General features: G+C 45.0%; 1 protein-coding gene across 1 annotated transcript in view; it reads left to right on the top strand.

The window, feature by feature from the left end:
- Positions 1–24682, top strand: part of SASH1 (SAM and SH3 domain containing 1) — a 179110-nt gene that overhangs the window by 26344 nt on the left and 128084 nt on the right. Inside the window, exon 2 of the mRNA XM_003790260.3 lies at positions 11155–11283. Within this exon, the coding sequence (XP_003790308.2) occupies positions 11155–11283 (129 nt within the window). The remainder of the gene's footprint in view (positions 1–11154; positions 11284–24682) is intronic.

The following is a 24682-nucleotide window of genomic DNA, read 5'->3' as shown; positions in this document are numbered from 1 at the left end:
CAGCTTTTTTTTTTTTTTTTTTTGGTTGTAGTTGTCATTGTTGCTTGGCAGGCCAGGGCTGGATTTGGATCCACCAGATCCAGTGTATGTGGCTGGCGCCATAGCCACATGAGCTACAAGGCACCGAGCTGGCTTTTCCTCTTGAACAGGTTAGACCATCTCCTGACTCCGGAATTACCTTTGTTGTCTCTGTTGCCAGAGTCTGTCTCCCCCCTTCTTCGTTTGCAGTTGTTTTAAAGGACATATTTTGTTTACAAGGTTGTATCACTGTTAGTGGGGTGTTTTAAAGGACATACTTATTCACAAGGTTAGTGGGGACCAGGACCATGACTAAGAGCTCATCATTATATGCAAAAAGGCTGCTTTACTGGGCAGTCTGTCTATTCAGAGCTGCTGAATGAATTTAATTGCACTCAGGAAGGGGAGAGATCAGTTGTACGGGATTCATACAGCCTTCCATCCATCCATCTATCCACCCATTGATTTGATAGATATTTCTTAGACACTATTCAAATATCAAATATTTGATAGATATTTTTTAGACACTTAGGTAACTGTTAAGTGTCCGGTATTGTGAAGGTATTAGGTACTGAGGTTGTAAAAAAATGAATAAGCCTGAGCGCCAGAAGTTCCGAAAACTTCTGGTGACAACAAACTCATAAACAAATAAATCACCTTTAAAAATTTTACAATGAGGCGGTCCTGTGGCTCATTGGGCAGGGCGCTGGCCACATACACTGAGGCTGGCCGGGCCAACTAAACAACAATGACAACTGCAACAACAATAACAAAAAATAGTCGGGTGTTGTGGCACCTGTAGTCTCAGCTACTTGGGAGGCTGAGGCAAGAGGATTTGAGGTTGCTGCGAGCTATGACGCAATGACACTCTACCAAGGGTGACATAGTGAGACTCTGTCTCCAAAAATATTTTTAATGATGAGAGATTTCCCATGTGTGCAAAAGTAGAGATTGTGTTCAGGAGGGTCTGTGTGGCAGCAAGCACTGCAGTGTTCATCTCTGCCAGTCTGGTTTCATCTCTGTCTGCCCTCATTACCCGTCCTAGTCCCAGGGTTTAGGGTTTAGAAGCAAATCCTGAGCATCATGGCAAGCTGTTTGTACATAAGATGGGGATGACTGATTTACATTGATGTAGAATGCAGAGACCATTCTTTTAGGTATTACCTGTCTTTAGGCATTACCATTCTTAAAAACATGGAGTTTTGGCAACAGTATGAAGAAGTCATTTAATCAACTTCAGTTGGGGTTGTGGTGTGGTGCCTGTTGTCCGTCACTTTGGACTCCTGTGTCTGGCTTGGAGGGAATCAGCCAGAGTCAAGTTCAGTCTGCCTCCATGTATGCATCACACCATGTCAGAATTTAATGCTCTTTAAATAGAACAGGTACAGTGTCTCACACCTGTAATCCTGGCACTCTGGGAGGCCTAGGCGGGTGGATCGCTTGAGCTCAGGAGTTTGAGACCAGCTCTGAGCAAGAATGAGACCTTGTCTCTACTAAAAATGGAAAAATTAGCCAGGTGTTGTGGGAAGTGGCTGTAGTCCCAGCTACTTGCGTGGCTGAGACAGGAGGATCACTTGACCCCAGGAGTTTGAGGTTGCTGTGATCTAGGCTGACGATTCTGTCTCAAAAGACAACAAACTCCAATATTGTACATCATTCATCCACCTGCCTAGAGATTTCAGGATTGTCCAGAGGTTAATATACTCACTTCCAGAATTCTAGTAATATCATAGTTAGATTTTGATCGGTCCAATGCTTGAAAATGCTCAGGTTTATCAAAGGCAGCCAGAAAACTCAAAGTGTGATTCATCCTCATCAAAATCTGTGCATCTGTTCTCAAATCGTGACTTCATTCCCACCCAATTAGCTCTGCTATTCTTTCCAAATCTGTTTCTATTAAGCTGGGGCAGTTTAGAAATGGAAAATGAGTTTAGTCTAAAATCGCCATCTGCTAAATCCGAATGTCCAGTTCAGCCTGAATCTATATTTGGGCTTCAGAGAAATAAATGATCAATGTACACATTCTTCTGTTTGCCTTTTCAGGTTCTTGGGGACTCTGTACAACACTCTTGTGAGCCACTGATAACCAGCAGATTGGATTTTTCAGAGCCTTTAATTCCAAAGATCTTATGCTAAGCAGACAGCTTAGTAAATTCCTTCAAGTTCTCATAACTTAACCATATGACTGCATTAAAGTAAACTAATGACCACACTGTGCTCTTCGGTCAAGTACTAATAAATATTCAGGTTTCTTGATTTCATATTGTATACTTAGCACCTAGCACAGCGCCCATAACATAGTAGGTGTTCAGTAAATATTTCATAGTGGGTTTTTAGTAAATATTATAGGAATTAATGAAGTAACCTATAAACTCTTGATGACTAAGGGCATAAACACAGGCAAATTTTATAGCTTCATCACTTTCTTCCTCGTGCCCGACAGTCAGTGTGCTGTACAGAGGTGCCAGCTAATACCCTTTCATGAGGGAATGTGGGGAAGGCCTACTCTGTCACCCCACTGATGATGGCTACACCTCTTCATGGCTGGGAAACAGAATTTGTTCATACTTAGACCAAGGTTTTCAAATTATTTCCCAACGGGTAATTAGGGATTACTAGTTTATGCATAGAATTTTGGTAGTAACATTTTTGCTGAAAATCTCATGCCTTCAAATCCTCGGGTTAAGCAGGCTGCAGTGGGCCTGATGGAGGTAGATGAGAGGACAGATGTGTTTGCTGGGGCTTTAACTCCATCCTACCACAGATGACATTTCCCCAGGAGAGGATGATGCAGAGGACTCTGGGAAACATCTGCACTGAAGGGTGAGCTGAGGAAGAGGGTTGAGAGTGACCAGGACACCCCCAGGAAGGAAGTGAATTCTAAAGGGCGGCAGCCTGGGAGGTGATCTCTATCAGTGACTTTCAGACTTCTGTCACAGATTCACTGGAATGTATTTTACACTGTAATCCATAATAACTTCCCGGGATGTGTCCTGACATTTTCCATTCTATTCTGTGCCCCATGTGCTGTACCACCCTGTGCACCGTCATTTAACCAGAGGCTAGTCTCAAATGTCCATTTTAGGATGCTGTGGTGGCTTGTGCTGTGTTAACCCTTCCCAGTACGGTTCTGGGTTAGGGACAGCCATGGAAGATACCTTGTGTGAGATAAAAAGGCTGGAACTGAATCAACAGCAGTTTGTGTTAGACCCTGAAGGTTGGCAGAGGATGCCAGGTGACTCACATGCAGTGTCCTGTTCTGCTAGCTCCCCTCGATGGGATGAGGTACACCTTCGGGACTTCCAGGTCTCCTCTTTCCTCTCCTACTCCCTGGCCAGGTGTGGGCAGGTCCCTTGTGAAAAGCCCTAACTTCTCTCCTGGGTCACCAGCGGCATCACGGTTGGAGGTGACGAGAAGCGGATGTGGATTCCAGTTGTCTTCATGGTTCCAATGCCCTCTTGGGCTCTGTTTTATCCTTGTTCTCATTCACCCCCAGCTTCCTTCCTAACTGCTGGCCTGGCTGACCTGCAGTTACCTTAGGTCAATGCTAGAGATGGAGGCAGCGGCTGTATAGGCTGTTTCACCAGCTCGCGTATCACCCACAGCAGTTGTGCTTTTCTGGTCCAACCTTGACTCATACAGTTAGTGGGTTGTGGTCTGCAGGGTGAATAACACTGCACTTGCTTATGGGAAAAAGAAGCTTTCTACCTGTTTATACCTGTTTTTCTTTTTTTTTTTTGAGACAGAGCCTCAAGCTGTCACCCTGAGTAGAGTGCTGTGGCATTACAGCTCACAGCAACCTCCAACTCCTGGGCTTAAGCAGTTCTCCTGCCTTCGCCTCCCAAGCAGCTGGGACTACAGGTGCCCAACATGATGCCCAGCTATTTTTTTGTTGCAGCCGTCATTGTTGTTTGGCAGGCCCTGGCTGGATTCGAACCCGCCTCGGCTCAGGTGTATGTGGCTGGCGCCTTAGCCGGTTGAGCCACTGGCGCCGAGCCTTTATACCTGTTTCTATCCCAGTTAAAATGATGTTTTGTACATGTATTTTAACAAATAATTGTAGTTATGAATAGATAGAATTAATATTAATAAGTGCTTATAGTTGTACATAGATGGTATACATACTCATAAATAAGTTGTATATCTTGAAGAAGTCCTGTGCACCCAGTTTTCTTCCTGATATTTCTTCCAACATTTGGAGACCTCCCTACTCTAGGAGCTGCAGCTGAGAAGTTCTGGTGAGGGGGTGTGTCATCAGTCTTGCCTTCTGTGAGGTTATCTATTCTCTAGGAGGGGACTTATGTTAATTGGGACCCATCTATGCCCAGTCATGACACCATGGCCATATTTGCCAAAGCAAGAATCTGACGTACGCGCTGGCAAATTCTGGATGTTTTGGGAAAGAGGGGGAATGGAAGGTATGAAATCAGCCCTGCTCCAGCCACCTGCCATGTGGGTGTGCCTCCAGGGCCCTTTGCTGGCCATCAGCATGATCTAATACGTCTGTTTAGTGTATGCTTTTAGTTGTTAGGTCTTTAAAAACTTTTTCCAGAGATAAACTGTCTTCCAGCTCAAACTATCTGTAGAAACACAGGGAATTATATACCACAGGGAAAAATATTCGAGATGAATTATTCAATGAATTTCTCTAGGGTCACATGGCAAGTGGGGTGGTAGAACTAGTTCGAACAGTGACAATGCACATTGCCTGGATTCCATGAGGCTGAACAAGGAAACCAGAGTTAAGTCATTTTTGTGGTTGTAGCAATTTCACCTGAAAGGTTGCTCAGAGTCTTTATCACCTCAAAATCATTAAACAAGCTAATTAAGGAGTAAAAACACATTGTGAAGTCATTCAAGAAAGCACTTAAGCTTCACTGTATTTGTAGTGATTTCTTTTAGTGGATTTGGCTTGGAGGGAATATAGCTGCAGATATGGAGAACATACTGCATCTCCATCCATCCCTTCTCTCTCCAGAACAATAAGGATAATATAGAATTCATATTACACAAAATATATCATATTATGTACTTCTTACTGTGGATAGAAAAGGTAGAGAAACAATAAATGAGTCAGGAGTCTGTTCTCTTCTTCCCCTCAACTCTGGGGAGTTAGAACAACATTTGAGTTTTCCCTGAGGGCCCTGCCTTTATAGAGACGGAAAGTCAGAGGACCCCCAGCTCATTTACATCAGTTTGCATCCAATCTGCATGGGACAGACTACATTGTATTGCCTGGTGTTTTCAAAGAGTGTTTTTTCCCCCCTTTTCCACCCTAAGTCTGTTAACATATTCTAACCCATTCTAACCCAGAAGAGCAATACTTTTAGTTTTTGAATTTTCCAGAGACAGAAGTGCATTGGGATAAATATCTGTTAAACCTAAATATCTGTTAAATACTGTTAAACCAGTTGTTGAGAGAACAGTGCTCTGTTTCTTTTCTCCTTAATTGCAGTAGCAGTTTGCTCCATCTGAGCTATTTGGTACAATGCCCTGATCTCTCTATTTTTATGTTGGTTGTTTGAAAGATGCGTGTTCCAGATCCGTGTGCTCTGTGGCTTTGGGGGAAAGTTATGTGTGAGTTTGTCTTCCACTGAGCCAGCGCTGGTAGAGCGAACACAAATGTCAATCAAATCTTCACCAAAGGGAAGTGGATGGTTGGTCATATGGACAGGTGCCTGGTCCTACAATTTTAAAATAAAGAGAACTTGAATCTGCATCCGTCTTTTTTCTAGTTTCTAAAGACTGGGTTGGGAAAATTCTTGTAAAAAGATACTATAAAATTTCACAACTTAAAAAAAATTCTTTAGAGGAAATAGAGTTTTCCCCTGTTGCTAAATATTGTTTAAGCCTAATGCCTGGGACCCAAAGGGGAAGAATAAGAAGTGAAACAGATGAGGTCAGTAATCAACTCTAGGCCAGAACTTTTGATCATTTCTTTTCTTTTTTTTTGAGACAGAGTCTCACTGTGTCGCCCTTGGTAAGGTGCTATGGTGTCACAGCTCACAGCAAGCTCAAACTCTTGGGCTTAAATGATTCTCTTGCCTTAGCCTCCCAAGTAGCTGGGCTTATTGGTGCCCGTCACAAGACCCAGCTATTTTTCTGTCATTGTTGTTTAGCAGGCCCTGGCCAGGTTCGAACTCACCAGCCCTGGTGCATGTGGCTAACACCCTAACCACTGAGCTCCGGGTGCTGAGCCGGATTGCTGTCAAAGAATAAAAAAATTTAAAGGAAATCTGTCTCCGTGTTGTAAAAATAATGTCATCAAGAAGATAGAGATGATTTAAAGTCTTATTATGGCTGAAAGGTTATTCTGCAGCCTCAATGCCTCTTGACGTTAGCTTTGTGGGGCGTGGAGTCAGACACATGTAGAAGGGCGTTGCTGTTGAATGGTCGGCTGCGTGATTTAAATTTCCTAGAGACTCATGTTGCAAATATTTTTAGTACAATATTTTCACTGAGTGATCTGTAGCTATCTGAAATAAGAACAAGTTGGATAAAAAGGGTGCAGAAGTTGTCAGATAGTCCTGAAAGAGGATGGATTTCATTTTTAAAGCCACTTTCTTGAGGTATAATTGACATGTAGAAAGCTGTGGGTATTTAGTCTGCAGCTCAGAGAGCTTGGGGATGAGTTTGGGTGAAACCGGCACTACCTTCATTCAAGGCCGTAAACATATCCATTACTTCCCAACATGTCCTCCCACTCCCTTCATTATTATTATTTGCTTTTTAAGAGACTGGGTTTTGTGTGGATGAAGGAAATTGTGGAGCCATCAGGTAGTTTGTTGGTCTCATTTGATTGGAATGTAAAAGGATTCTTTTAGGGGGAGAATGGCAAACAAGACCTACTTTTAAAAAACACACATGTTCTTTTATTCTTTTGCCTTTCTCGGCATTTAAGTCATCAAGACTAAAGAAAATGGTCATTGTGGGGACTTAGTGTACATCGGCAAAGCAATTTGGGAAAAAGTCAGCTGGGGCCACCCTGCTCTAAATTGAGTCGAATTTCTCAACTTTCTTCCTCAGGAGCAGCAAATATATTTTTAAGGTCTCCAAATTATTGAGGGGAGTTTTAAGTGATTGGGAGTGAGATAGAGAATTTCACTAGTAGGAAAAAAAATTTGATTGGTAGCTCGCAAACTTAGTGACTGAAGAGTTGGCTTTGAAAGTGCTTGTGATTTGGGGAAATGTGTATTTGGTCTTAACCTGGTTTACTGGCAAACGACTCCAAAAACCCTTGGAATCTCAAAAGTGTTGTGTCTTTTTGTATGCTAAGGAGTTGACTGGTGGCTGGCCACTCCTAGGTAGCTTTAGGAAGGGGCCCTAAAGAAAGGGCAGGGTTTCTGGTTGAGCATTTCAGCCTCATCTCCTAATCTCCAGGGAAGGGGAGAGAGGCCAAGGGTTGAGGCGGTTGTCCATGGCTTTTGATTCAGTCAACCTTGCCTATGTAAAGAGGTGTCCTGAATACTTTATTTGTAGGTGTCTGGACAGGGCAGGGAAGCTCCCGCCTTCTTCCCCCATTTCTCTGAATTCTGTGAGCTGCTCTAGCAAATTAATCAGACTCAAAGAGGGAATTGTAGGAACCTCTTTGTAGCTGGTTAAACGATCCTAAGTTTGCTGCTGGTGTTGGAGGTGGGGGCAGCCTTGGGAGACTGAGAGACCTCAGCCGGGGAGATTCAACACTGTCTCAGGTTGGTAGAAATGGGTGGGAGTAGGGAATGCCCTAGTGTCCACTGCAGAATTGAGTTCTTGGTTGCTGGGGGTGGGGTTAAGTCCCACACATCTAGTGTCAGGACTGATCTGTGCTATATGAGCGTTTAGGAGAGACAGTTTGTTTTTTCCTGCACCGTCACGAAGTTCTTAGGCTATATGTGAGAGGAGAGAAAAAGGGTGAAAAGTAGTTTGAACAAAGCTATAAAAATACAGGAGAACCTCTGTAAGTTGACCACCTGAGGGACTATAACAGACTGGGCAACATAAGGAACTAGGCCTACGGTACTGAGATGTACGTGTGGTGCACGTCCAGTCTGTGAAAATTAGGTCAACGTAAGGGGGTGGCCCATATGGGGAGGGGGTCACTATATTTGTCTTCTGATATTTTTCTGGTGGTTTTGATTAGTCCAAGAAAACAATTGGCTGCCATAGGTCGGACAATTCCCAAGGGAGAAACCTGGTTACTTTTGAGAGAAACTGGAATTTCATAATGGAGCATCTTGGCGTGGGCCTGTGTGTGTAAGAGAGTGATTGGGTTCCATTCCACCACAGCCAGCCACGGGCAGGTGTGTAAGTGGCAACCCCATTAACAGGCTCACCCTGGATGTTTGTTCTGCCTGCTCAGAGGTGGCAAGTATGTTTCATTGCTTGGCTGCAACAAGGCAGAAGTTTCTGGATGAGGAGAGCGTCACATCCCTGAGAGACCATGACAAGTCTGAGGAGCCCGGTGTCTTCAAGGGGTCTGGGCAGTGGTGGCGATGGGGCCTGGAACTTGTAAAAATGGGCTCTCGGGTAAAGTTGCTCCTTGACCTCCAGCACACACTAAGAAAGGAGCTCTTTTTTTTGACTTTTGCTCCCAATATATGCTGGGGAAAGGGGTTAAGAAAATGTGAGGTGCTTGAGGTGAAGGGTGGGTGCCTTGAGCTGGAGATTGCCCATTTCCCTTTGTCCTGGGAACTGCTCTGGCTTTCTCAGAGGGCCCAGACAGCCCTGTGAATCCCTCCCTTGCAGGGAGGCTGGAGCTTTGCTCTCCTAGTTGTGGCTGTCAGCAGTTGGTGGTCACAGCAGACCCCATGGGAGCTGCTCTTCTGCCCCCCTCCTTTCCCCTTTTCTTCCAGCAGTTTCCCTCAGTTCTCCTGTGTAGGTGTTTTAATGGGGGGGGGGGGCTGCCTTGCCACTCCGTGCATTGGGCAGAGGAGGCTGCCTGTAGCTGTCCAGTTCCTCTGTGCCTCCCCCTCCAATCCACAGGCCTCTACTGGGTTGGAAATGGGGACCTCCCAGTTGAGGGAGACAGAACCAGGCTGGGGTGTGTGGGTTTATTTTACAGGATGGGTGAAGGGTGGCATGAAGGCTCTTGTGAAGGGAGACAAGGCAGATTTCTGCTTAGCAAGGTCGCTCGGGTGGCATATTGGGCCAGGTGGAGAAGAAGACAGGAAGACCAGGCTGTGCACATTGTGCTGAGGCCTGTGGGCATGTGTTGTGGAGCTGCGACGAGTCAGGGCAGTCTTCTCCATTCTCCTTGGATTTACCACGTCACCTTTCAGAACCCCACCTTCAGCTCTTCTGGCCTGGCTCCTTCTCCTCCCAAGAGAGATTCTGTTTTCCAGCAGTTTCTTTCCTGGAGGCAGTAAAGCTAAGATGGGGAGACTCCTGGGCGTGACCTCAGGGTCGGCAGCCGGTGTCCTTGCTGACTGGTGTCATTGCCCTCCTGGACATGTGACAACCCTGCTTTGATGAGGAGGGGGCTGTCATCTTGGCTGCTGTGGGTCTAGCCAGTCGTCTCAGACAGACTGTAGAGAGAGGATGACTTTTGCCCAGACATGTTCAAATGTTCAAAGATCTTCCTGGCCTCGGAAGCGACCTTCTCATCCCTAGCTCAGTACTAGGAACTTTGAGGCAGTTACCATAAATGTAGCATGTTACTGGTGGGAAAGGAAGACGCTTTTCTAAAAAATCATTTCTTTCGATTTCTGTTTCTTCCCTCTCTTAGTTCTGTAAAGTCAGAGAATGCAGAAGTGGGATAGGGCTGGGGGGTAGGGTTTGAGCAGAAAGGCTTTGGCAGAAGCCCGACTCCCAAGACCTGCCTGCACCTCGGCAGCTTTGCAGAAGCAGGCGTGTGTTGCCATGGGTGGGGCACCAAGATTAGATAACTAGGGGCCTGATGAGCAGTCTGTAGGGTGGAAAATACGTGTGCAACTTGGCATTAAAAGTTGTATTTTATTCATACCAAAGAGTAACGATGGAGTAAAAAGGCGCCGAGGAGAGGCGATGCCTTCATAGGAGTGAATTGTTGGAAGAAATGGCAGAGCTTACAAATGGACGCAGCATTTCTCCCCTCCCGTAGGTGCTGAGATGTGTATTTGGGAATCCACTCACCAAAGACTACAGTGTGAAATCTAGTCTCGGAGTGAATATTACATTACCCTAAGTTCTGAGCGCTTACTGTGTGCCAGGTACAATGTACAAGCCAGCTAAGGCCTGAGCATTTCGCCTGTGTTACTCAGTGGGTCCTCACTGTCTATGTAGGTGCCTCGATCATTCCAGGCAACATTCTGCAACATTAAGAAACAGGCCCAAGGCCACTTAACCAGTGTAAGGCAGACAAGCTGGGTGTAAACTCAGAGACGGGCTCCAGAGCCCACGTAGGCTTGGTGTGTGATTGCTGTGGTGAAGAGAATAATGACATGTTTACTTATTAATTTAGGTGAATTTGTAGCATGTGCTCTTGCGTCTGTGCTTGGAATGACTAATGAATACTACCTCTAATGAATATGAATATTAATGTCTATAATGAGGAATGACAAATGCAAATGAGCACTAATGACTAATGAACAAGATTTTCCACTTTTCTGAGGGTCTCAAGAGAGGTACGGTGGGCTGTGTTTTGGATGCAACATTTCCCTATTGGTTTCAGAATTCTCAGGCTCCAGTTGGTATTTCTGGGGGTGGTCCTGGCATCTGTCTCTTCCATGAGCATCCCAGAGGCCACACTGGGCATTGGGGGTCTCTTACACTGTGTTGCTGAAAGCGCTTCCCTGGAGTTTGCTGCTCAGGTCTGCTTAGGCAGGCCGAGCGGTACGGGTTGAAGACCATGGCCTTGGCACCAGACAGTCCCAAATTGGAGATCTGACCTCTTTGCTTCTTGGTCCTGGGATCCATGGGTAGCTGCTCAAGTTCTTTGAGCTGCTGTTTACTCATTGATATGTCAAAGAAAAAAAAGAGGTCCCATCTCAGAGCGCTGTCCTGTCCTGAGGATTAGGAGGTGTCACATGAGAAACTCAGCCTGCCACCTGCTGCCCCTGGTTAAAAAACACGGCCATTATTGCTATAGACACTGGATAAAGGGGAGTCCAGTGGCTGGGAGCTTTTCCAGGGTACACTGCCCTGACCACCTCTGTTCTCCTGTTTCTCCCTCCTGCTCAGGACGGCTCACTGGGAAACATCGATGACCTGGCACAGCAGTATGCAGATTATTACAACACCTGCTTCTCTGACGTGTGTGAGAGGATGGAGGAGCTGCGGAAACGGCGGGTTTCCCAGGACCTGGATGTGGTGAGTGGGAGTGCTGGGCATTTGCCTCTGCAGAGCTGGCTGTAGTCCTGGCTTGGCCGGGGCACCTGTCCACAGGCGGCTGCACTAGTGCAGGGTAGAAATGCAGCCCCCAGTGGGAAGTCCCAACCCATCTTGCTGCAGACATCACACTGAGTGCTGGCTGGGGAAGTAGGGTCAGATCATTATATTCAGTGAAAGACTAGACTTTTTCCTTTTCTTCTTTTTTGACTTCAGGGGAAAGGATATTTTTGCTAGAGTACATTTTGATCTGCTCTAAACCCAAAGGGTGTCTAATCCAGTTCTTTCTCTTTCCTTCCCTTTTCTTCTCTTTTTTTCCTCTTCTTTTTGTTGTTCTTCTTTTTTTTTAGTTTTTATTTGAAAACCTAGATAAAATTTAAAGAAGCAAGAAATCAGCTGTCATCTCTCATGTGTGCTTCTGGGCATTTTAAAATCAGCAGTATGATCTGTGTGTGTGTGTGTGTGTGTAAATCACTTCTTATTTAACATTTTACTGTAGTTCTGCTGTGTCTTTGAGTTGTTTTTGTCATCACCATCTTTCATGACTATATCCTTCTCTGTCACCTAGGTGCATTGAAATCCGCTCAGCTGTTTTGCAAAGACCTTTATGTGCCTAATTAGTGGGGCATTTGGACTTGCTCTTTTTAATTTGTATGCGTGCGAGTAGTTCATGTTTTATATTTGCTGTAAAATATCTTACCTGAGCTTCTATATTTGTGAGTTTAAATTTGCTAAATGTTGGGTCCATTTTAGTTCCCTGCCTTTCAAATGGTTTTGTTTTACTGTGTTGACCTCCAGACCTCCTCAGGCAGGGGGTGGGGGAGGTGAGACAGAAGAAAAGAGGCCCATCCCTCCATATCTGCTCATCCAGCCCGGCTCATTTTGGATGGTGGGGGAGGGGCATGCTACCAGAATCTGATTTGAATAGCAGAGCTCCTCTGCCTTTTGAAAAAAGTTGGAAAACTTTTCTTTTTTTTTTTTTTTCCTTTAAGATGGAGTCTCAAGCTGTTGCTCTGGATAGAGTGCCATGGTGTCATAGCTCACAGCAACCTCCAACTTGGGGGCTAAAGTGATCCTCTTGCCTCAGTTTTTCTAATTTTTTAGTAGAGACAGGGGTCTTGCTTTTGCTCAGGTTGGTCTCGAACTTGTGAGCTCAAGCAATCCACCCGCCTTGGCCTCCCAGAGTGCTAGGATTACAGGTGTGAGCCACCGTGCCAGTCCTGAAAACTTTTCAGTTGAATCCTCACCCTTCCCAATATATCTACTTAGGCTGAGAACAACAACAGCAACGAAAGCCAATAATTAAGCAACTGATTTAGAATGAAGAACAGATGATTCTTTTTTATTAACTATTCCTTTTACATCATACAAAGGGGCTCTTCTTAAATAAGGGACCCAGCCAGCAGCTGGGTCCTCTGTTGCATATTCTGTAAGTGGACATAATCTGTTGCCACCCCAAGACTCTGGTGCCCTTGAACACTTTTCTTTCTTTCATTAACTCAACATAAGTAAAGGTTCTTTGAGTCAAAAGTAATCTTATATTATGACTGCCGAATATTTAATGTCGAGGTGGCAGTCCTTTTATTGGCCTGGTCTGGGAAGGACTTGAGGGAGGTGTGGATGGTAACAAACCATTAACAGGTGTTCTCAACATGGCATTTGCATCTGCTTATGGGAACTCCTTCTCTGTAAGCCTAGGGTGGGAGTTGGGAACTACCATGCAGATTTAAGCTAATGGCATAATCCAACTCCTATTATGCCTGCGCTGGGGAATTCCTAGATTGGTAAGGCCTGCCCTCCTTTCCCAGATGTAGCAGTTGCTCAGTTTTGGCTGAGAAATGTCAGTTGGGGGAGATCCCAGGAGCCTGACACTTTGGCTGAGGTGGGTATCTGTGTCAAGGGCTTTTTTCGTATAACTGTTTCCCAGCACATGTGAACAGTGGGGTTGTTTCCTTCTTATGAAGAAAGTAGCCGTGTGTCAAAAGACTGCCATGCTCTGTTGCAATTTACTCGGTTCTCCTATTGGAATGTAGTTAATGAAAAAGTCCCTTCATGTTGGCACGATTACCCAGAACAACAGCATAAATTTTGCACTAAATTCTTGAATGTTGCACTTGTGACCTTGGCTTATAGTCTAGTGGCATGCTCTGTGGCCTCCTTGGACATTTTACTTTGCAAGGAAATGATGGCTGTGAGTTGGTACAATTCTAGCTGGTTAAGAGTTGTTTAAGAGTCTCCTGGTGTTTGGGAACCTGGGAAGGCAACTTCTATGTAGGGAAGGAAGCCTACCTATAGTTGGGGTCAATAACTTCCATCTCATTTACTTTTTTTTTTTTTTTTTTTTGAGACAGAGTCTCATTATGTTGCCCTGGGTAGAGTGCCATGGCATCACAGCTCACAGCAACCTCAAATTTTGGGGCTTAAGAGATTCTCTTGCCTCAGTCTCCCAAGTAGCTGGGACTGTATACAGGTACCTGCCACAATACCTGGCTATTTTTTATTGCAGTTGCCTTTATTGTTTGGCAGGCCTGCGTTGGATTCAAACTGCCTATTTTTTTTTTAAATTAATTTTTCTTTTTTTTTGCAGTTGTTGTTGTTTAGCAGGCCCAGACCAGGTTCGAACCACCTGTCTCGGTGTGTGTGGCTGGCGCCCTAACAACTGAGCTATGGGCGCTGAGCCTATTAATTATTTTTTTTAAAGGCAGAGTCTTGCTCTGTCACCTGGGCTAGAATGCAGTAGAGTCATCATAGCTTGCTGTGACTGTGAACTCTTGGGCTTAAGTGATCCTCCTGCCTCAGCCTCTGGAGCAGCTGGGACTAAGGCACATGACACAACACCCTGCTAAATTTTTCTATTTTTTGTGAAGACAGGGTCTTGCACTTGCTCACGCTCATCCTGGCCTCAGTAATCAAACTCCTGGGCTCAAGTGACCCTCCAGCCTTAGCCTCCAAAGTTCTAGGATTATAGGTTTGAGTCACCACACCTGCCCTGCCTTCCAGTTTAGACAGATGGGGCTAATTTGGTGTTCTCTGTACCAGAGCTGGAAAAGACAATTTGGGGGACCAAAACCGTACCCCATGAGCTTAATTAGTTCCCATCATAGGAGCAGAAATGGGGGTTAGTGAGTGAAATTGATGAGAGCTAATTTAAGCCAGGCTGGAACCTGATTGTTACTTCTTTGAATTATAATTAATGAAAAAAGGAAGACCCTGAATTAGCATATTTAAATTCTTCCTATGAAGTTCCAGGCCAGTTGCCTCAGTGGAGGAGAGTGTGGAACTGCTCAATGTCAGGGTTGGGGCTCTGGGTTTCAGGTGTCACTCACACGGCTCTGGAGTGGACGCTGGTGTTAGACTCCTTTTAAGGTTATCGTCATGCAGGCCAGGCCCACAACAATGCAACCTGCACGTTCCCGCTTGTGGTGGTCAGCTCATCACAGATCTCCACTCTTGGTGGGAATTCATCATCTGGAAAAGCTGTGACTTTCACTCCATCAGGCTTCCTTTTACTGCACCTGAATCTTGCATACATTGCTGTACTTTCAATTCTGCCTTCAGACAAGTAGACAACCTGCCTCCCTGTCGTGCTGCTGGCTGGAGCAGCCTTGTGTTGGGGACCTGAAGAGGAGTACCTCCTTTCTGGGTTTGTCAGCAGCCCGGCAAAGGTGAATGCCAGATGGCTTGGAGAAGGATGGTCCACCAGAGGCAGTTAGAAGAGATACAGAATAACACATTAGAAACCGAAAATATTTTATAGGGGAAAAAGTAGCATTATACTTGCTGTGCCCGCTGTAGAAAAGGTCATCTAGAGCTGTGGACCCCAACCCCCAGACCTGTTAGGAACTGGGCCCCCCAGTGTCACCACCTGTGCTCCACCTCCTGTCCCATTCTGTCTTCTTCCTCCCACCACCCCTTCCCCATTCATGGGGAAAAAAGTTGTCTTCCATGAAACTAGTTCCTGGTGCCAAAAGGGTGCCGGGTGATGGCCTGACAGGAGCCAGGCTGCGCAGCAGGTGAGCGTGGGTGAGCACGCGGAGTATCAGCTGTATTTACTGCAGTTCCCCATCCGCATCACCCCCTGAGCTCTGCCTCCTGTCCCACCACTATTACCACCCCCACCCCCGGTCCATGGAAAAATTGTCTTCCTTAAAACTGGTTCCTGGTAGCAAAAAGGTTGGGGACTGATGATTTAGAAGACAGTCTTGAGGATGGAAAAGTTTGAGGGCTGCACTGAATCCATTTATGACTTGGTTTTGTTCCAAATCCTCAGGATGAATTTTGAGGATCGAGAAAATAATTCTATAGATCTGTGGTCCCCATCCTCCAGGGCTCAGCCTGTATCTGTACTAGTCCAGGGCCTGGCAGGAAGCAGGCTGCATAGGAGGTGAGCAGAGGGTATTCCAGCGCAGCTTCCTCCGCAGTTACAGCCCCTCCCCATCATGTGTCACCACCTGGACTCCTCCTCCTGTCCCATCCCCCCTGCACTCCCCTTAACCTCCAAAAAATGTCTTCCATGAAACTGGTCTGTGGAGCCAAAAAGGTTGGGGACCTGTGTCATAGATAGAATAAATATTTAAGTATTTGTTTGGCTTTCAAAAGTCCAAAAATACATTGTTCTTAAAAGCTAATTACGTGTCAGCTGAAGAATAAACCACACACCCTTCCCACAGAGATGCTTGATTTAACCCTGAAAAATAAAAGGTTTTGATAAGTATGTTAATAATTAACTTTCTGGACTGATGTCCAGCTCCTTCTCTGAAACCTAATCTCCCGGATCCTGACTGGAATAAAGCAAGAGATGAAGTGTCTTTGGGGCCAGTTAGTTTCGATGAAGACAACAGAGAGTACAGATGGGTCAAAATTGAACAATATAAGTGAGGATTATGATTCACATTTATAACTAGGGCAAGAGTTTGGATTTAGCACCAAACGGCCCCTACAGGAATGGTGTGTTTGGACCACGGCCTTTGCCCGTGCCGGGGATTGGGACATTAGTGCTTGTGAACAGCAGGGAAGTTGCCCATATTTCTGCACATTTGGCACATCCCTGAGCACCGTGTGATTCTTTTTTGGCTGGGAGAAGCTGCAATCAGAAAGGACAATAGCTTTCCAAGTTCATAATGGGCCCAACTCGAGGGATGCTAAGTCTGACATCTGTCAAAGTGACACTGTGGCCAAGGAAAGATCTTACTCAAGATGGCCTCTGATTACTGGCAGTTTCAACTTCCTTGGCATCTTTGAGGTTGAATCTGTTTGGGTGTTGGCAGCAAACAAATTTGTGCGGTTGTTGGTGGGGCACAGAGCCAACAAAGTCCCTACCCCTGGCAGCACGCTTCTGTGCCAAAGTGTTATCACAACTGTGTATAAGGAAAAGGGACTCCAAGTGGAGACGGAGGTGCACCGAGGTCTTTAAGGACCAGGAATCTCAGTAGAAATAATGCATATTATGGCAGTGAAATGTGGTATCAGGAACATTGTTGATGGTGCAGGAATGATTCTGCATGAGGCAAATAAACAAGACTATTAAAATACTGTGTGGGAATACAGAAGAGGGCCCCAAACCCAGTTTAGGAAAGTCAAAATGTGGCCCGTACAGGCCATTGCAAAAAGTTTACTGTCGCTAGAAAATTAAGCTATGCTATGTAAGGAAAAAAAAAAGAGATGTGGCATTTTTTTAATAGGTTTTGATTATTAATGATGTAAAAAGATACAATAGAATGTTTTTCTGATTCATCACTATTCATAAGACAAAACAAAATTAATTGCCATTTCGCAATCATCCGGTCCGGTTGGGACGAGGTGAACTTGATCTCGCTTTGCTTGTGGCTTCATGCAGACATGTACACACAGTCTAGTCTGTGTATGGGTTCTTGTTTACTTTCTTTGACTGTTCTACTTTTGTTACTGCTACAGAGAGAAATGCCATGTGGAAAACAGGTTTCAAGAAAATGATCAGCTTTTCTGCAAAGAGCTAGACTTATAAAAAGGAACAGAAAACAATCAGGAAAGTGGAGGCTTCCCCCAGCTCGGTCCATAGGCCAGCAGCGTTTTTAGGAAATGTTGGTCTTCCCTCAGAGGATAGAAGCTTGTAAGACAATCCTTACATTCATTTGCACAGGATAAGAATGAAAATTGTATCGCATATTATCCTGCTTCATCCTGCCAGAAGCCCACTTGTTGCTCTGAGTGGCATTTGTTTTTGTGTTGTTTCCTTTGTCTTGACTTTATTCCCTAGCTTTGGGCTACTGTTGATTGGCAGATTGCAATCAGTATCCGTGGACCTTAGACGGTTGATTCTGCACTCCATTCTGCTGTAGGATCCACACACTGGATGTGCAAAGACACTGAGGCCTTATATCTTAAGCCAGATGGTGATGCAGTTCTCTGTTCTGCCTCCTCTCAGACAGAGTCCCATTTGTCATCCCAATTTAGTCAGCATTTTTTGTACATTGCACTTCGTGAATGTGCACATAAACAGATCTCCTGGTGCCAGATTTGATCTTGGCATCCCCTATCTCCGGTAATTAAGAAGGTTTTTATTAACCCCGTGATCAGTTCAGGTGTGTTTGTATCCTCTTAAATACTGTTGCAGACTGCTTGTGCAACGGTAGAGATGGACAGACTGGCTGTGTTCTGTTTGATTTAAAAGTTGGAGAGTGGCTTGGCGCCTGTGGCTCAAGTGGCTAAGGCGCCAGCCACATACACCTAAGGTGGCGGGTTCGAATCCCAGCCCAGGCCCGCCAAACAACAATGATGGCTGCAACCAGAAAATAGCCGGGCCTTGTGGCGCGTGCCTCTAGTCCCAGCTACTTGGGAGGTGGAGGCAGGAGACTCCCTTGAGCCCAGGAGTTGGAGGTTGCTGTGAGCTGTGTTGCTACGGTACTCTACCCAGTGGGACAGCTTAAGGCTCTGTCTCAAAAAAAAAAAAAGTTGGAGAGTGAAGAGGTCTTCAGGTTTTTCCAGTCTGGATCAACAACTTCAACTTATTTTCTCCTGAACATTTGGAAATGACTGATTTTGGTATGTTGATTTTAATAAACATAATGCCTGGGAGATCAAAAACCAAATTTAGCATACTGCTTAAAATATAATTAACTTTTCAAAAAGTGAAAGTTGTGGTTTCTCATTAAATACAGCATAGAGCATTGCTAAATTTTCAGAAAATTGACACTAAGTGGGGAGAAAACCTGAGGAACACAAATAAAAGAGTCTGCTGTGATGGCAGAATCTAGCCCTTGGCCAGGGCTTGGTTGGCTCGGAAAGGGAACCATCCCTGTTTTTGGAATCAGGACTGTTCAGAGGCTGAATGAGGCTCAGGCCAGGTGCCTGTTTTGGAGGCCTGGAATATTAAAACCAGGTTGCCAAAATTGTCCTGTGATCTTAATGTTTACACTTAACAATTAAACACTTTTTAACATGGAAGATTACAGTGTAGTTTATTTGGGCTAATCACAAGTTAATTATAGGGTATTTAAAAATGTTAATTTGTAGCACCCCAGAGACAGTGAGGTCTTGGAGTCAGGCAAGATTTAAAGGTGTGCAATGAATGTTTGCTTCTGGGTTTCTGCAGCCGTCTATATAATGTCATTTAAATTTGAGACCCTCGTTGAAGGCGGAGGGGCCCATGCCAAGTGGCCCACCTGTCCTCCAGGGCCCTTCTTGGGGCCTGTTGTGGTCTGGAATGGGATTAGGCAGATACTTACAGGACCCAGCCTGGAATTACGTGGGCGTGGGCCTCAGCCTTTGCTGGTGTTGCCCCACATGCCAGCCACTGGCCTCCTGACCTGCAGGTTCAGATTTTAGACTGATCTCTTGCCACAGCTCCTCCTAAGCACCGAAATGACCAAAGCCACAGGCCCTGAGCCCTGCACCGCCTGCGTGTGCCTGGAGCTTCCTCTGGCTCTCTCTTACTGAACTCCATTTCAATAGTACATTTGGACTTGGAGCTGCTTTTTCTTTTAGTTTAGAAGTTTGAGGATTTTTAAGTACAAGAAAGCAAGGTGGTACAATGTTGAGCAAGTTTGTTCACTATGGTTGCTTTAGTTACTCTGGCTTTTCAGCTGTTCAGTGTCCTTCTGGACACCACCATGGAAACTTTGGAAAATGCTCTCAGCATCCCAGAGCATGGCTCTTGCCTCTTCTTTAATGTTTCATTGAATTACTCAAAAAAGAAAATCATGGTCTAGTGTTTTTTCTCTTTCTTCTTCTGTGATGAATCACAGAAGACATGGAGGCTTAATTTAGCAACTCCAGAATGCTGTGAGAGTCCAGGTTCAGGAGGAAGCCACCTGTGCCTTGCTACCTGGCTGTTCTGAGGCTTGCGCCTAAGGTTTTTCATTTTTAAGGGGTCATTTGAGAGGCTTTCTGAAATTACTTAGAATATGAAGATGTTCTAAATTTGTGTTACGGCAATGCCATCCATCTCATGGGCCCCAGCAAAGTGGACGAAACTTAATCAAAAATAAATCATGAGCGAGTCCAAGTCAAATTGGAAGCACATCATGAATATTCGTGAACATCTGGATATGTTTGCGGGGTGTACGTTTTCTTTTTAATGTGTGCAACCGCAGAGATGTGGTTTCTTAACAAAGATACTCAAAGAGGACAGATTTCCGTCCATGATTTTATTTTATTTTTTTTCTGTCCGTGACTTTAAAGGGCATTTTTGTGTGGATGTGGATTTCTTTTCTCCCTAAGGTGTGGGTTTCTCTCCTCCGAGATATTTCTTTGATCTCTCTTCATCTTTTGGGATCTGTCCTGGTATTTTATCTGAATTCTTCATTGCAGTCAGTCCCTCGACTCAGACGATTAAATATTTCTTTCTAAAGGAGAATTCTAACTTAAGGAAAATGTTACTATTTAATACTTTTGATGAATCTTTTAAATGCCGGTGATATTCTGATCGTCATTATCGCTAGAGTGTCCGTGATCATCAATATGCCTTCTACAACATTTCTAAACCCCGGGCTACTTGGTCTGCCTTGGTACCCAAAGTGCTGCCAAGAATTAGGAAGGAAGGAACAATGTTGGAGAAGGCCGTAAATAATGGTGCTGATAATTATCACAGAAGTGACATTTTTAAAGGCACATGAGAGTTGAGGCGCCCACATTTATTGCCATTTTTAGAGTTGATGAGGCACCGACATCTATTACCTTATTTAGTTCCTTTAATAATCATATGAAGTGGCTGTTACTGGTCTTAGGATTTAGCTTGATCAGAGGCAGAAACCAATGCTTCGAAAGGGAGGCATTGCCACGTGGTGGTGGGGGGGACCCCAGCTGCCAGCCTGGACCTTCCCTGAGTGGGGACTCAGTTCTGGTATTGACCCAGGGAGAGGATGATGCCTCCCTCATTGGGTTGTTGTAAAGGTTAAAAAAAAATAACGTTTGTCTGGCACTCAGCATAATTCCTGGGTATGTGCTGGAGACCAATGGATATTTTTGATAAATATTATGACTTATAGTAGAATGTTGATTATTGGTAAGACTAATCATGAAATTGGCTTCTTAAAAGTTGAACACCTGGTAAATATCAGAGATGGGATTTGAAACTGGGAGGTCAATGCCAAATTCTCTGAATCCCCAGGTCCCTCACTCACCTTGCTCTTTTCCCTCTGACAATTCCTCAGAGCTTCCTGGAAGAGTCAGTTCACGATGACAGCTTAATATGTAGATTAGTTTATGTGCTTAGGTAATATAAAAGTAATATTATAAAGCATAATATGAAATATTCATATGAAAAGCATTTTAATTACATAAATTGTAGCAATACACTCATTATAAAAAATTTTAAGAATTTTTTTTGTAAAGTAGAAGTTAGGGTCTCCTAATATAAACTCCCCACAGGTAACAAGCCCTGCGCTTCTGACGGACTTCTGGAATTCCGCATTATTTTCCATTCATTCTTCCTGTCCCTCTTCTCTTCATCTCCCTTCTCCTTGCACACACAGGCATCTGTGCTCACGTGTAAACTTGCACGATATTCTACCTAAGCAGATAAGAAGCAGCAAGTGAAAAGGGCTGACTGGTTTCTAGAGACAGTTGTCTGGTAATGGTAAGAGTTGTCAGCAAATGAAGACACAGAAGATTTATAAGGTAAATCTGATAACTCAAAAAGCCCAAAGCCTGCACTCTCAGGAATGGGGGCAAACGAGTTGGCATACTTTACTGATCTGTGAGCAATCTGAAAAAGCCTCTGTTAAATTGTATTTTCAGCATTGTTTTAGAAGATAGCAGATAATGGACTTCAGAAAAATTTCATTCAAGAAGTTAAAATAGGCTGGCTGAGGTGGAATACTCAGTACTTAGAATACTTAGTATTCTGGGAGGTGGAGGCAGGAGGATCCCTGCATTTTTTTTTTTTTTTTTTTTTGAGACAGAGTCTCACTTTATTGCCCTGGGTAGAGTGCTATGGCATCATTGCTCACAGCAACCTTGAACTATTGGGCTTGAGCAGTCCTTTTGCCTCAGCCTCCCAAGTAGCTGGGACTAGAGGTGTATACCAGTATAATGGGCTAGTTGTTCTGTTTTTAGTAATGATGGGGTCTCTCTCTTGTTCAGGCTGGTGTCGAACTCCTGAGCTCAAGCATTCCACTAGCCTTAGCCCCACAGAGTGCTAGGGTACAATGAGGTTTTTAATTGAGATATAATTCATATCGTGTATATGTCACCGTTTTAAGTGTGCCACCCTTTTAAGAGTGGTTTTTAGTGTAATCACAGGTTGTATAACCTTTACCATGAATTCTAAAGTTTTATCATGGGTGCACACTAAATATGCTGGCAGTTACCATATTTTATGGCTAGAATGGCCTCAAGCATATCGGTGCCCCATAAACAGTGGTGGGATGAATGAGTGACAACAGCTATGCATTTTGGAGATATGTTTTTATCCCCATCTTCAAAAAGTGGAGCTTTATTGTTACCTTCTTGACTTTTAAAAATAAGCATGCCTGAGCAAAAATTTTTTTTTTCTGGGACAGAATCTCACTCTGGCACCCTCAGTAGATTGCAGTTGATCATAGCTCATAGCAACCTCAAACTCTTGAGTGATGTGGCATCATAGCTCACAGCAACCTCAAACTCTTGGACTAAGCCATTCTCTTGCCCCAGCTTCCTGAGTAACTGGGACTATAGGTGCCCACCACAACGCCCGGCTAGTTTGAGAGATGAGGTCTTGCTCTGGCTCAGGCTGGTCTCAAACCCATGAAGCAATCCACCTGCCTCAGCCTCCTAGAGTGCTGGGATTACAGGTGTGAGCCACCACTTCTTTTTTTAAAAAAATACAATTCTAAAGGACAGGCTGCTATATTAAAATGGACATCCAATTGTAAAACTCAGGCTCCACTGAGGATGAACTACATAAAAATTGGAGCATGACAGAAACGTGGGTTTGGTGCTCCCGTGTTTTTTTCACACTGACTTACCTGCTTCACTGGCCATGCAGCTTATACCTTTTCCCTCATTGGATTTTCCATTCCACTGATACTGAGCTCTCTAAGGCAGTAGAGTAGACTTTTGTGTTTTTAGCACAGCTGAGCTATTGTACAGTTGCGTGGAACTGCAGAATAGCAGAGAAGGAAAAATAATAACACAAGTGTCAAAAACTGAATAGGGCCCACGAAAGCACCAACGGTAGCTCTTTATGGTGTAGGGAGAGACTGCCGGCTCCACTCATGGGGCGGCCTCACAGGGTTTACCGCCCTTCCCGCAGAAGCTCGATTAAGGGGCTGTCCTCCTTCTGCCTCTTGCTTCTGCCCCTGATTCTCTTTCCTCACTGTACTCTACACCCTGGGCATGGCACCATCCCATCTTCAGCTTCATTCTCTCTCCAGTTCTGCCATCCTTGTTCCCGCCTGCCTATGATGCCATGTGTCTGCCTGTGTGTAAGGATATCAGCAAATAATGGTGGCCGGGAGAACCTTCAAGAGAGGGTGGAGCAGGAAGGGAGGTGAACAGAGGTGTCCCCTGTTCTTCCCACCTTAACTCCAGGGGATGTGGTTGAACAGCAAGGAGGAAAATGGGGAGTTCTGTTTCCTGTCCCCACAGCCTTCTCCTCCTGGCTGGGTCTTGCAGGGCTGAGGCCAAAGACACCAAGGATCCGCCCGTCCACCTGCTCCTCCCCTCCCTCCTTTCTTCAGCACACCCGCCTCCCCCCTGCAAGCTTCCTCTCTCCCCTGGTCTTCATTCCCTCCTGTCACAGCCTGGTTTCCCGTGTACCCAGGACCCGCTCTCACTCCCAGACCCTTGCAGCTCCCACTACCCAGATGTAAAGGGTCACCAGCAATCACTGGGGCTGAAGCTGGATGCTGTCGCCTACCCCCTGGAGGGGAAGAGGATTCATCTTGATGTCCCCAGTCTAGCCCTGACCCCATTTTCCCATAGAAAATTGTTGTGCATGGCCTGTGTCCCAGGCAAATCATGAGAAAAGCTGGACTTTGTGACTTGACCTGGGAATGTATCCACTTCTGTTAATTTTGAAGCTCAATTTGTTCCTTTAAAAAAAAAAATCAGAAAATGACAATGTAATCTTTGGACGTCAACTCCTCTTGTGCTGGAAGTGACCTCCGTGGTAATGGAAAACTTCAGAGATGTGCCCTGTACCCATGCCACACTGACTTGGAGACAGGGCCGGGCAGGGCAGGGCTGTGGAACAGGCCAGATGGGCATTCTTCTCATTGCTGGGTGCCAGTCACCTGGCCTGACCCCAGGAGATGAAGGTTTTGAACACAGGCCGGCATTTTAGTCAGATTTAAATTTCTCCAGCAATCTGTTTGTTTTGATTTTGCTTGTTTGTTTTGGCAGGCACCTGAACCTTTCAGAGTACCTCTGAAGGGCTACATTAGGAGGCCTGGTGTGACCATTGCTGATACGAGGAAAATCGGTTTCTGAGCTGCAAGAGATAAACAAGAAGTTATAGATAAAAGCAGCTGGCTTATGCTTAATGTTGTTTTAATCTGTTGGGGCATATTAAATAGAGTCACTGTTTGCATGCAGTTTTCTAAATGCCAGGGCTCAGAATCAGAGAGTGCAGTGTCCTGTCCTCAGCACTCTGCACAGAGGTGGCCAGCACACACACACCCCTTCTAGGGCTGCTTGTGGAACTGTGGCGCGTAGTAAGATGCCAGGCTTGGGAATCCAGGGAAGCAGGAAAAGTCTGGCCCTACAAAGCTGGCTGAACACCACCAATGGCTCAGCTGTGTTAAAAACTATTTTGACTCCTAGTCCAGGAGTCCAGAAATGTCAGTGGAGGCAGAGAGGAGGGATCCTGAGGACAGGCCATTCTGAGGTCTAGGAAGGCATTGTGCACAGCAGGATGGTAGGAAGGTGGAACTTCTTTAGTTCAGTTTAGCTTTTATTCTTTCAGTATTTTTTTTTTTTTTTT

Source organism: Otolemur garnettii, unplaced genomic scaffold (assembly GCF_000181295.1).
Source record: "Otolemur garnettii isolate 467f Iridium unplaced genomic scaffold, OtoGar3 scaffold00042, whole genome shotgun sequence".
Taxonomy (NCBI): Eukaryota; Metazoa; Chordata; class Mammalia; order Primates; family Galagidae; genus Otolemur; species Otolemur garnettii.
The sequence above is the reverse complement of the archived record's forward strand: the minus strand, read 5'-3'. Positions and strand labels throughout refer to the sequence as shown.